Source organism: Cyphomyrmex costatus, unplaced genomic scaffold (assembly GCF_001594065.2).
Source record: "Cyphomyrmex costatus isolate MS0001 unplaced genomic scaffold, Ccosl1.0 scaffold1076, whole genome shotgun sequence".
Lineage (NCBI taxonomy): Eukaryota > Metazoa > Arthropoda > Insecta > Hymenoptera > Formicidae > Cyphomyrmex > Cyphomyrmex costatus.
In genome coordinates, this window is record NW_017275037.1 from 24183 (window position 1) to 38602 (window position 14420).

The window sequence follows — 14420 nt, forward strand, 5'->3', positions numbered from 1 at the left end:
ATATATATATATATGTACATATATTATATGCTTGCATATATTTTTAAACCCCAAATATTGTTTTGATTGAATTGTTTGAATTGGCCTTTAAAAGATCATAATGCAAATTTGGTTATTCCTTTTATCGTTCTCTTATTTATATATTGACATATATTTCTTATATACAGTAGAAAGAGAGAATGAGGGAGAGAAAGAGAGAGAGAGATCGTTACGAGGTATCTTCCATTTGACATTTGCAACGCTCGCGAACAAAATTTCATTTGTTTATCAAAGAGTTAACAAGTTAAACAAAGATGAAATGATGCACGCGAATTTTGCATACGTTAAATGGAACGCATTCTTGGTATACCCGTCCGATATTATACAAAATTACACGGGCTCGCACGCTGCTATCTAATTTTGATTATTGTTTCAGCAGCTACAATAAGCACGGTATTGCCTATGTTTCATTGTCGGTATCTCATATGTTTCACCTGTGTTCTCACTATCTTCGATTAATTGTTAATGTTACTTGATTCTTAATTAACTGAATTATTAATTGAGAATTATTAATTGGAAGTTACAAGCGGAGCATATCTAATTCTTCTTCGCCTGAGTTGATCGTTGGTTCTCTATCATTTGTCTTATTGTTTGTGTTTCCGGTCACTTCACTACACTTCACTTGTCTACTTACCGAAACTGAAAATGAAACCGTAGCCATAACGATCGGTCGCCTAGGTTATGTGTGTCCCCACGACGTCGCCCCCATGTTACAGCAGTTTGTCCGACAGTGGTGTGTAAATTTCTTTATTATATTATTATTCTATTAATTATCTTCTATTTTTATTAGCACTCTTTATTATTATACATTATTACATTCCCGATTCCTGAGTAATTGCATCAGGGGCTGCTAAGAACTCTTGCGCAAGAACACAGTGGTGAGCCATGCTGCAAAAATGATTGTTTACACACACACTCTCTCTCTCTCACGTTACAACGAGAGTAGAGATTCCCGCCGAGCCGGTTGGGATGCTAATTTAATTATTAATATGAAAACGCTACCATCCTGCTGCAATTGCCAGCATGAACTTGCTCAATGGTTTTTTGCAGTATTCGCAGTAACATGTTATATTTGAATTCGTTACATGATATAATTCTCTAATCTTTATTTTGCCACCATGCAAGTGTGTTACGAGCTCTCCTGTTTATCCGAGTATCAAGATCAGGATAGGTTTACATTTGTCACTTTTATTTGTCACCGCCGCGTTCTCTCGCGTCTCAAGCCTTTTGCCACATTATTCGAAGGATCGCGGGTACATTACATCTAGTTTTTTCTCGCTCGATTATAAAAAATTTCAATCTGCATGCTGGTAATTTGGCATCTCGATCTCTGTCAAATTGTTTTATCTAATTATACAGTGTGCCGTGTTGTAAATGTCAAATGTAAACCCAGCCTTAATGAAACAGTAAGTGAAATATGACGCCAGTCATATGTATCTCAATATAGTTGTACGATATATTGCATAAAAAGTTGTCTTAGGCTAACATCGTAAATTACAATTCAGAGATCGATCTTTGCAATAATTAGTATATTTGCAATTTGTATTTATCTACCAATACTAGTTTTGATTTAACTATATCTTTGAAAGTTATGTAAATATTTTGTATACATTATCCACAATCTAGTAATAATAATGATAATTGAGCTATGAAGTAAGAGAGTGCTAATTATCGCATTGGACTGGCCTCACAGTAAGCCAATCGTTTCGTCTTCCGTCGAATGTAATTTAAAAAAGAAATATCTATGTGTGAATTGTGGGAATGAAAGTAAATGGCTAGTTGTTCAATTTTTGCCAGAACCATATTATTAAATATACATAATAAATATCTTTCTGTAACTATATTATGAGATGTAAAGAAAAATATTTCGATCATTTAGAATAAAGTTAATGATAAAGTTTAACGTTTTGTAAAGTCATCGAGAGAGTAAAACGTAATAATTTTAAAGTAAATGCTATAAAGTGCCGCGTGTTTTATTGTGATCGAAGTATTTTCCCCTCGAAGGAAGTTGAACAATATCTAATGAGATTGTCGATTATTAATTTATTAATAGGTGCACTTCTTTGCGAAGCATAAGAGATAACGAAGAGAAGGATTCTGCCTTCAGAGGTATGTGTCAAATGATCACTGTCAATCCAGCCGGTGTTGTTCCGGATTTCATTTTCTTCTGTGACGCTGTGGCTTCGTGGTCTGCGCCGAAAGAGGATCTAAAGGAGATGTTCCAGAAGGTAAAAACAGCAGCTGATCAATGATGAACTCGATATTTTCTCGATCGTAAGCTTATAATTATTATTATGTTGTTTATGTTTAGATATTGTTTACTTTCAAAAATCAAGTAGGTGAGGAGAATTGGAAACGATTCTCCGATCAATTTCCGCCACAGCTGAGTGAGCGGCTTCACAATATGTACGGCGTCTGAACAGCTCCGCCTAAAAGCGGTAAGTTAAATGATCTTTTAAAGACACATATTTTGTCTACATAGGTTCAAAAACATTACCCCAATACTACCTTGAATATCATTTTGTCTTTGTTTAATATACGATAAACAACAAAGATAAAATGGTATTCGGAGGCACTCTGGTAGTATTTCGGAACACAGTCATAGTTTGCTGAAAATATCCAGTAAATCAACTAAGATTGTCTTTTACGACTTTGCATTTGTTTTCAGAAGGCCGCTTAATGCAGCAGGCCGAATGGGGTTGGGCGGGAAACAAGGGGCGTTTGGGACGGGTGGGTGAAACCACGGCCTCTTCTCATCAACATCGTTGTCGTTACCGTATCATCGTGGTATGTTACAGTCGTGCTTTTGGGTAAAACAATCAAAGGTATGCTGTGTCTTTTAAGCTTTGGCAGCCAGTGTGAGTGGCAAAGAAGGAGAACAAGGAGAAAGATGTTAACAAGTCGAAGCTAAAAGGCAAGAACCAAGAACGACAAGAGATAAGCATTGGCCGAAAAAGTAAAAGCGTGGGTGGGCGGGGATGGGACTTATTTCGGGGTGGGAGGGAGGAATTTTGTGGAGATCACCGACTAGATACTTTGAAAGGCGGAACGAGGTAATAGCAATCTGATCTAATACCTCGGATGTATCGACGTACACGCTCTGTACGCTCCGTTAGCGTTTCTATTAGCGCTACCGCGGTAACACTGAACATGAAAGTGTTATTTGATTCTCGCGTATGTCAAAACGTGACAAATGCTGGCGCCAACAGCCAACTCTGCCCCAGCTCTTTAATACGATTAGATATATATTATTATATTATTATTGAGCAAACCAACTCGCAAGAACAGTTGGAACATAAGAATATTTAACATAGATCTCACGTTATAGAGATCGCGCGGATACTGTGATCGAAAATTTGTACGTTAGATATTGATTCTTTCTTCTTTTTTCCCCTCCTTTTTTCCTTTGAGCGAGCGAGAGAGAGAGAGAGAGAGAGCAAGAAAGAGCGAGAGAGCGAGAGCGCGCGGAAGTGAAAGATTATTCGAATGTGTTTATAGAGTTTTAGAGACAAGGTAGAACTACTTATTTGATAATAAATATGATACAAGATAGAGTACGTTATTAGAAATTTCATAGTGTACAGAGGGTTTTTCGAGAATATATATTGTATTTTTATACGTTGAGAAGAAAACAAACATACACATGAAGTTGATAAATGCAGAAAGTGCCATTCCGTCGTTTTGAACCAAAATTTTTCTGCTTATTTTATTCTCTCCCTTGCTAATATTGTGATATTAGGTTACGCGACAATTTTTGTCATCATGTGTAAAACATTTCAAATGTATGCGTGCATGTACATATATATATATATATATATACATACATATGTATAGTGTGCATTCTGTTATATGTATGCGTACGTATACCAACATGATACGATGTTTTAACTTGCAGACTATTTTGTGATTAATTTTTTTTTTTTTTTGTTAAACATATTAAATTAGTATCACATTAGTATTAGTGTAAATATAGATAAATACATTTTAGAATGGACTTTGTTAATCATTATAATAGAATGGTTTTTGTTAATCATTATAATAGATTATTTCAAATCTTTGCCGATCTATCGAAGTCTCTCGAGTTTAAAATTATCAATCAAAACAATTTTTGAAAAAAGATAAACGATTTACAGATGCGATTCACAGAGCAAGCGAATCTATGACGTGAAATCTATGGCAATGTTAATTTTATTTGCGCGATATAATGATCTCGATAATTCATTTGGATAAAGAAATCTTGCGTTTAAATCGTTTTTCAAAAAGAAAGAGAGAGAGAAGGAAGAGAGCAGACTGTCATTCCAGTCCCACTTGCTTGGGCCAGTTAAAAAAAATAAGCAAGTTCTTTTATCTAAAGTGATGTGCGTTTTTATCTCGGTTGTTACTTAAAAAAAAAAAAAAGAAAATTCTATAATTCATATTGTGACAAAAAGAATGTATTATTGACAATTGAGTATATGTACACATCTTAAACATAAAACTGCGAGTTTTTCAACAATGCGGTATTTCTGAATAGTTTTAAGATATGGAAGAAAGAATTATGTTTTAATTTTCACCTTCTCGCACACCACGCATCGAGACCAAATGAGAGAAGGAAAGGTGAATGGAAGAAATAGCATAAATTAGGGGGAGAAAGAAACTGACCATCGTGAGTTAAGTCGCTATTGTCAATCAAACTTTGAAATCTATCAATAAAAGATCCAACTACTGGCAGGAACCAAACTAGCGCAGGCGAGACGGATGTTTTCAAAAAGAAGGATTATATTAAAACTTCATTCTTTATAGTTGCAAAATGAGGAAAGGAGGAAGTAGATATTTTTCGAAAATTGAAGAATCGACGAATCGACGGTGAAAATAAATTTCCTCATCGTCGCTCGTCGAATAAGGATAATTTTGCATTGCAGTTCTATCGCATTTTTTACGGCATATGCGACAGATTTGCGCCATGCAAGCCTTTTTCCTTTCCATGAAAGGAAAGAGATCACGCGCAAATGGACAGACAAAGTTTCCGTGACCGCTCCTTGACTCGATCCACACTCGTTCGTCAACTTGGCAATATATGTAGATATCGCATATGTATATTGTCATAATTTAATCCCAAAACTCTGGCCCCTCTCCTTGCTCTGCCTGCGCATTTTTGTGATATTACTGTTTTTTATAATTACTTAAGAGCTTGGAAAGAGAAAATGTTAACAGAACTCGAGCCACATGCCGCTCGACGTGGGGTTCAAACGAAAATTCACAGCCACGTGTTTTTAATCCTTTCTTACCGCGTATACATGTATATGTACGTATGTGTAAATATTGCATATAAAAATCGACGTTGTTATCACCTCACTTCTCGCCGAGTTACATTTAAGAATTTAATAGTGGCTAACGAGACGATTTTTTACACACAAGTTACATTGTTCACTTCTCGATAGTTCCTAAGCTAGAACGGCCGATTTCGTCGGTGGTAAAAAAAAAAAAAAAGATAGATGCTCGTTGCCGCCGATCACGGATCTGCCGAAATTTCGCATCGCAATAGTATCTAGAATATATCGCGCGTGTTTTCCTGTGGTTGTAAATACGTTGTTTCCTTTTTGACTTGGTATAGTTTTGAATACACTCGCGGCTGATACATTCATATCGATACGTTCCCATCTCCCGTCGAGAGATCATGTGGCTCGCGATTACATATTATACGCTCGAAAAGCTCTCACAGTCACGGTAAGATCGAAGTAATAAATTTATAAACAATTATAAAGTAACAGTGAGATGATGTCTATTTATACATAATTATTATATTAAATATTAAAATGATAGAGGACTGAAAAGAAGTGATTAATGCCGATTGATATCTGAAATTTCCAATCTTTTCTATCGTCAGTGAACAAAATTGAGTGCAAAGACGTATGTGTGGGGTACATGTAGTAACAGGGTGATCAAAGGCAAAGAAAACTGGGGGAAAAAGTAACAAAAAAAAAAGAAAGAATATATGAATAAATTAGAACAAAGTAATAAGCGATATGAATCGAAACTCGATGAACTCACAAGTAAATATATTGTTGTATCTTTATTGTTGTTGTTGCATGAGACTAGCTTAATAGACTGAGCCATACACATGGTTAAATAACTATTAACATAATTCTTAATACTATAATTATTGTAATTAATATATATATCTATATATACGGTGTGTATTATATTTAATCGTAATGAATCCTCGTGTGGGCAGCGCTCGGAGCGGAGATTCCCGTCCTTTGAGATTACCAATCATTACTCCTTATAACACAATCGTTACACCGTAGCTGTTTTCGGTCTTAGGTGGCCGTGATGCTTTCTATTAAGTAGCCAAGGTATCTTCGATATACTTAGGATGTATTAGTATACTTAGAAGTATGCTCATCACAGACACGTGTGTCCGCGGACATCCTCCTATAAGTAAACCTTAATTGGGATACAGACAGTCGGGTATTCATCGAGTAACGCGGGATTATTAATATAATATATGACCTAGATTTATAGACTTTACAGTCGTTATTATCGCACTTGATATTGTAAAGGAAATTCTACAGTATAGACATTGTATAGTTGTATACATATTCGCTCATTTCGATCGAGAAACATGCGATAAATTGCGAAACGAGATTTCTGTGAAAGTAAAAAAAAAAAAAAAAAAAGAATCTTTTCGATAAAGATTCACAGATTTCTCGACATCAGATGTCGATCGATAGCATCTTTCCTTTCTCAAAGGATCGGGACTCTGTATGGGGCTGTTCCTAGTACCTGATTATCCTATCCTTGCGGCCACGGAAAGACGGTTCTACCAAAATGCAGGTCGTTTGCCGTAGTTTGCTTTCACTTTGCTGTTTTCTCTCGCAAGCGCCGGCGAATTCCTTTGTCCAGTGTCTATCAATCGATAATAGATTATACATACACGGTGTTCTTTTTTATTGTTGCATATTACCTTGACTGCCTAGTACTTAAGGATAATCTCTCCTAGTGCTCAGTAGTAACGTCGCATGTAAGTTTCGCACGGAAAAGAACACGAGACTACATTTTTCTGCTTTCCTACACAATGATACATTTACGCCTGTCAACGGCGGTGCAACGAAAGGGTGCTGCCCATCTCGGAAGAGCGATGAAAATAGTTTCGTACGTGTACTTTATATAATATTATTGACTTAAAAACAAAGTGTGTGATGGATTAACTGCGAATAAGATATATAACCAGAGTAGCGTAAATCAGATATAATAACCAGAATCCTTGATTCTCCTTAAACAAAAACGAAATTGTAATTTTAATTTGTTTCTTTTCAAATAATTGAAATTGCATTACAAACACGAAAATTCTGTGAATTTAAATCTCACTTCAAGTTAAACGACCAAGCTACAATTTTTTGTTACATAAAGAGATTGAACCAAAGTTTGACATTCTTTGAAAGAAAAAAAAAAAAAAGATTTTTTTTTAATTCAACTGGAAATATCTTATGCGCAGTTAATATCGTATTCGTTTTAAATCAACATGGCAATCACACTGTAAATTCATCATCTAAGGCTGAATGTACACATACTCGATAATTGTATTTTATAGCCTCGGCAATTTTTCATCTAATTACGAATTATTTTTCTCTTCGGGCGCAAACTCGTTGTAGTCGAGCCGGACGACTTTACACTTTATAAAGCGTTATATAAGCGCGTGCAAATATATTCAATTCGAGTAAATCTATCTATTCGGACGATAGACTATTGACGAGGAGCAAAGGTTGTAGAAGTACAATCGCTTGTTGTGTCATGTTTATACAAACATTATTGCTTCCTGCCGCCGAGTTTCTTCCGTTAATTGTCCGAGTCGCATGCTGTTTTGCGACACAATATACATATGCACGCGTTTAAATCACAGTTCAGATCCGGGATTGAAACCGGTAGAACTTCGTTGACTTCAGATTTCCATGCTATAGATGCGCGAAACTGATCTCCGTGGGTGTAATGACGATGATGTAAGTCAATTTTTGGAAAAATGCAATTAGTGTAAAGTCTCTCTCTCTCTAGCTAATTTAGAATTGTAAGTAATTATGTATAGTAATATTGCAAATCGTAGTAATATTAGTAAGGATATTATAATTATAATATTAGTAAAGTAAACTAGATTGTTATATAGAGTGAAAGTTATGTTTCTGCAAAGAAACAATCTAAAACTATATATTACGCCCGATTATAATTGCGTAAGAAAAAATTGTATCGAAGATTTTTTTTGTTATTTTTAACGACTTATGTTGAGCTTGTATCAAGTTTGTATCTATAGCATCAAAAATTAAGAACATTGAAATTATACCGGCTTCAATTCTCGCTCCATATTGCGCTCGTTGTCTTGGTTCTTTGTGCGCTATACGTGACATTTCATTCGAAATAAATCTTGACGAAGTACCCGAGCACCAAGTCTTTGCAAGTCTTCTTATGATAAAGTTTATCCTAGATTTATTTCGAAGACGGTTATATATATTATGTCTCTTTCTTTTTTTTTTACTGATATAACATCTACGTTATTTATTTGGAATTATTTTGTAATTATTCTCTGTCATTTTTTTTATTTGAGCACACGTACTGTTTTTCCATTAATTATACGTCGGTTATATATTTCTTTGCAGAATTCTCACCTATCTATGGTGCGAGCGACATGATTTTACAAACGTAAACGAGGTAAGAACTAATAATAATCAATATTCATATTAAAAAATAGTAAGTAAAACTGTTTAACGGGGTTTGCCGTTGTCTTCAAAAATTAATTGTGGAATTTGATTTCTTTACGGCACGATTACGCGGTCTTCAGATATCCGTTTTCACTTTGCTATCATATAGCTCGCAATATCATTATCGTGAAGAGAATGGAAGACGATCTCCGCAGTTCGAGCATTTCAACGTTCTTTCCGGTTCGGGTGCTATCGAGGAGATAACGATGTCGCGTTACAAATGATCGGGACTGTCCCAGAGGAGCGATTGGGATCGGCGAGTATAGGACACGCTCCGTGTCCTATTCGCTCGCGTCCCGTCAAGCGTTCCCTCGAGTGAGCCGTAAAAGCGTACCGGCGCGGAGCGACGCAAATAAAACCGTATCGTATCCTGTATGGCTCACCGGGTATATATGGCGGAGCGGCTTAAGTGATTGCTTCTCTTCATTAGAGCTTCGGGCTCGCCTCTCTCTCTCTTTCTCGCGAAGTCGAAGTTGAGGGACAGGTGTGGTAATGGCCCGTATCCGAGCTCTCGCTCAACCCACCCCTACGACCGTCAGTCGATTTAGCCTCCTACCCTCGCGAACCATCCTGTACCCCCCTCGGAACTATTACGCGAATTGATTCCGCATCGGATCGGCTTGGAGGGGCGGAAACTCGCGTTTAGCTCCTCGTTTCCTCCACTTTTTCTCGCTCTCTCTCTCTCTCTCTCTCTCTCTCTCTCTCTCTCTCTCTCTCTCTCTCTCTCTCTATTATCGCTCTTCTCTTTTCTTATCGCCGGCGCGTGACCACCCTCGGTCCATTTGCGTGCATCTCACCCTGTCGTAAAGGCGCGAATTGCATTCCCCGGATTATCGGCTTCCATCGGGGCTTGAACGACGCTCGTGGTATCGGGAAGGGTACGTGGACGATCGTGTGAAAGTCGATTAATTCAATGTAGGAACAGTGAAGTTCTCAGTATATAAGCGATGCGTTTAGAATCGTTCGATCATTTTGCGGAACGATTAGGGTTTTACACGACGAGAAATAAAACGGGGGAAACTCATTGATTATTAAATATAAATTGGAAATGCATGCAAAACTGATTACCTACTTATACAGGCTAAAATAACTGGATCTTCGAAATTACATTCTTAATTCATACACGATATTCTTCGAATAAAAGTTTAATTTTCTAGTATCTAGATAGTGTATTATTAATCTTTTTAGAAAGAAATGTCGTAAACGGCGCGACGTCCTGATGTGCGATCAGTCGTTTACGCGGCCTGTTTAATTCTGCAACGTGTTCCGGGACGTTGGAGAAGAAGGATTAACTGACGGCGATCGAGCTGGTAATTCCTCTCGCGAGATAAACAGCATCTATATAGCATCAAGTCTCTACGATATCGCGATTTATAGGTAGTCGTTGGTCGGTGTATATACGCCGCCACGCGCGTCGCATTAAATAATAATGCCAGTGATTGCTGTTGCCCGCCGAGGTAAACTGCAAGCAACACAAGAACGGTAAGGAAGGAGGGATATACGGCAAGGGGAAGGGTGGCGCGGGCGGAACGAAGAAGACGTTGCCTTTACACCCCCGCCAGATATATCATCGCCTGGCAGTTATGTGTGTCATGAATTTTAGATTATCCTTGGATTAGATTAAGGCACGCGGGGGCCGGAAGGGCAAGCGGCCCCTTGGCCCGCCAGTCAGGCCGCGCGGGGCTGAATTATTTCCAAATCTCGCGCAGCATCCGTCCCGCCGCCCATCCCCTCGATCACGCACCGTCGGAATTGCAGGATTGATCTGTTGCCGCGAATTTTTCACCGCGATGGCCAAACTTCCGGCCGGTATATACACTTCAAGCTAAACGTTCGAGTAATTTTAATATCAAGAGATACACGTGTAATCAAGTTCTACTTGAAGGAAATTTTAATCGTAGAGAGAATATTATTATTACAGAAAATATAGCTAGACAATTCGTGTTTTAAGTAGATTAATTATTGCTTACTGAAAATTCAAAAGGAAGCATCAAGATTCGTCTAATCTACTTTGATCTTTGAGAAATATTTTTTTTAGTTAGATATAATCTTTATTACTTATTTTTTTTTTAATCGCTGCTATTATCTTTACGTCTCCGATCTTGCGTAACGATCTCGTAAGAAATCTCGACGAGTCGCCCCCATGCGCGTTTCTCGATTATTCCCCGTTTCATCCCGTCTGAGGGGACAAGGGGGCGGAGATAATTGATGATGGTAGCTGGTTTTCGCGGGACATTATATCGCAGTTACGAGTTTCCGTCCCCCCACTCGCGCGCTATACGAATGCGCAATGTGCGAACAACAGGAAGGACTCGCTGTATAGTGGGGAGAATATCCCGCGGAGGGTTCCCACCCCTTGCTGGCCCCACGTAACCCCGGCCAGACAAACGACGGCCAATTTACGAGCAATAGGAAAAACTTCTTAAAACTCGGATTAAAATGAGCGAAGGGGGAAGAGAGAGAGAGAGAGAGGAGCGTCTCGATCTCGGCGCCCTCCGAATTATCTCAGGGATACGAGAGGGTTTTGTTTTATTTCGCGGAAAGCGTCTTCTGGAGGTGGAAGGGCGAATACGACCCTTGGCCCTGGCCTTGTGCTTTTATTATCTCCCTGTCTGTATATAGATGAGGTGGGGAGCGTCATTATTTTTATCGTTATGCGAATGTAATTGCTGCAAATTATTGTTCCTATTTGCATTTGTTGCTATAATTGCAACGTCAGTGATTATCGATGATAATATCTCGATTAGATCTTTTTCTACAATTGTTCTGCTTAAAGTACTTGAAATCTCTAAAAAAAATCAAATATATTTAAATAAATAAGAAAAATTACTGTAAAATTATACATTTTCTGGTATAAAAATGTTTTTGCGCGATAAAACTTATATAGTTGAAATTTAAATAAAATATAAAGAACGGATATGATACGCGTCCTATTTAAGATGGTGAGAATTTTTGCTGATTATTTTTTTCGAAAATTGACAAGAAAAAAAAGGACAAAAACAGATCGCCTTAATCGATTTCTCTTTTTAATGGCGAGATGATTTACAATACAAGTGACATCGCGGTCTCATATATTTCTTCCTCTCACATATCAGGAGACGCGGTAGTGTCTCCGGCCATGTTCGAAAAACTATCAGTTAATTATTATTATATACAGAATGTCTCTGAATATATGCAATTTTAATAGTATTTTATGTATGCAGCACATATAATGAGTTATATTTTAAATATCGCTTTATGTAATTGAATTAATTTCTAATTAAATAAAAATCTGCCATGTTAGAAGGTCATACATCGTGAAAAGTTCGATGTTAGTTTATGAGACCGTAAGTCACTGCGTTGCAGAATCAATCTTGCGGTCGTAAAGCGACCGAATTATGAGCTTTCCTTTTTTATATACAATGCTTATAAAAAGTTCTGCATACACGTGTATACACGGATCGTATATGTATACGTTTTTGAAGCGGTTGCCGTACGCCGGCGTTCTTTTTAATTAAAGTCACTAATCAAATCACGGCCACGCGACGTTGCTTCGACCTATCGACACACGCGGATGGGACGATAACGACGCCCCGGGGATGGCCGGAATAAATCCGTGTTAACGCGATTACAACCCTCCTCCGAGATGCATGATTGATTTATCCACGAAAATGCACTGGAAGACGTTTCATCGCGATTTGAAATAGCGCGATAAGCTTCAGTAACGTGTGTTCCCGATACGGTAAATACTAATTATATCTCCGTGCTACGTATGATATAATAATAACACCAAGAATTCCCCTTCTCCGTAGCTTCCTTTGGACTCGAGACGATATACCGTAAAAGTCCCTTGTATTTTCTCGCTAATGAATAGATGAGAAATCAGACTCGCGTACCCACGTAGGACGTTACGTGGAGATAAGTCGGACGAATTTATCGGACTCGCGAGGAACGTGCGACTTTCGGAGCACCTCATCCTCCTTTTTGAGGGCAAGGGGTTCCGGGACTATAACGTCGCCCTGGGGACGACCGGGGTAACGCGATTACGTGGCGCGGCACTGGCACGGCACGGCAGGGCACGGCACAGCTCGAGCGGTTCGCCCAGCTTGATTTATCCGCGTAGCCGCGCGTTATTGCATTAGCGCCCCGACGGCGATGCTGTCCGCCGTCCCCTGCTCGCTGGCGACGAACGCGAGAAATCGTCCGGCCACTCGCCCGTGAATCATCTACGAAAGTTATGTCTTGCAAGCCGCTGCCAGGACACGGCGATCTATAATTCCCACCCGCGGTTGGTCAGCGATCCTGGCGCGTCCTGGAGTTTCCCCGCGTATTCCCTTGTGAACTAATGTCGCTGGTAAGAAATGTTGTGACCGAAATCTACTCTTGGAAACGACGTACGGTTCCTTCTACATGGATGGTCAGTAATTTTGGCACTTTCTGAATTTCACCATACGTCACCCTCAGAAATTGCTGTCGCAACGTAAATCTATAGCTATATTCTTCGGCCGGAATTAGACTACGCATTGAAGATTAAAAGATCGAAATTTGACCAATCAAAATAATAGAAGCTAAAATTCTTTTATTCTCATTGGTCAAATTTCAATTTTGTACTTTCAATTTCAATCTTTAATGCGCAGTCTAATTCCGACCTTACGAGATGACGCACGTAAGAGTTTTTTTATTCGGCTGATCAGTAATCTCGATGCCTATTTTCTCGAATTTCCTTGTCGACATTCGTATACGAAATTCGTATTTGATAACAAAATGTATTTTATTAGAAAACGCTCTACGATTGATACGAACATACCTTGACATTTTTTCTACGTTGATAAGTACCGTTTTAACAAACGTTCCGTTTAAACATGTTATTCACATGCACAAGCATACACAAAGCTACGACAACTTCCGCTCCGAACGAATGCCCCGCTAAACTTGAGATGAGAACTGGTTCAAAAATTGATGACAATAAACTTTACATTAACGTGTCGCTTTCCTAATCGGTGCTGATTAAGCTTCGCGGTTTTACATCACAGTTCTTCGACACAGAATACGCTAATCGAGATACAAGCGAAATTCTCGATTCTGTATACATTGTATATATGTTACACGTTTCTCGCCGTCCTTCCGCAATTTACTTTATACACACTGAATGTCCTTTTGTACTTCTCAGACTCTTCGGCACGTCGCGGATGAAGAGATGCACGTATTTCGCTTTTATATATTCTATACGCGAGCAAGTTTCTGCACAAAACAACGATGACACCGTGCAACCTGTAATTTTAATCGTGTACAAAATAACTGCGTTTTTACTCTCGAAAAAATGTAAAAAAAGAAATAATTAAAATTTCATAAATTTGAATTAAAGTGTTCATCTAGAAAAGATATAGGTCTATATATTTTATAAAGTTTTAAGGAACACGAACAACGAAGATACTTCGACATAAAATAATGTACCTTTCCTATGGCATCGAAAATTGAAATCACCGTGATATCACACAATGTCGGTCCACTACGTTAGGTGATCTTTCTTTCACATTGCTCCACTCAGTCATATTTCGATAAAAAGTACAGATCTTCTTTGAACCTGCGAGTATATACTCACCGTCACGACACCTCGCACTTCTTCATCCCCGTCGAGTCCCTCTTCGTCCAAGAGGTACCATACCGCGAACC

The 14420-nt window shown here is 38.3% G+C and overlaps 1 protein-coding gene across 2 annotated transcripts in view; it reads left to right on the forward strand.

Annotated features, from left to right (window-relative positions):
• Positions 1-3001, forward strand: part of Tnpo (transportin 1) — an 8393-nt gene extending 5392 nt beyond the window's left edge. Inside the window, exons 12-15 of one of the 2 annotated variants that reach the window (XM_018541897.1) lie at positions 697-772; positions 2093-2267; positions 2351-2477; positions 2708-3001. In XM_018541897.1, coding sequence (XP_018397399.1) covers positions 697-772; positions 2093-2267; positions 2351-2458 — 359 coding nt within the window. In that variant the 3' untranslated portion in view covers positions 2459-2477; positions 2708-3001. The remainder of the gene's footprint in view (positions 1-696; positions 773-2092; positions 2268-2350; positions 2478-2707) is intronic. The other variant, XM_018541889.1, reaches the window with a different exon arrangement.
• The last annotated feature ends 11419 nt before the right edge of the window (positions 3002-14420 follow it).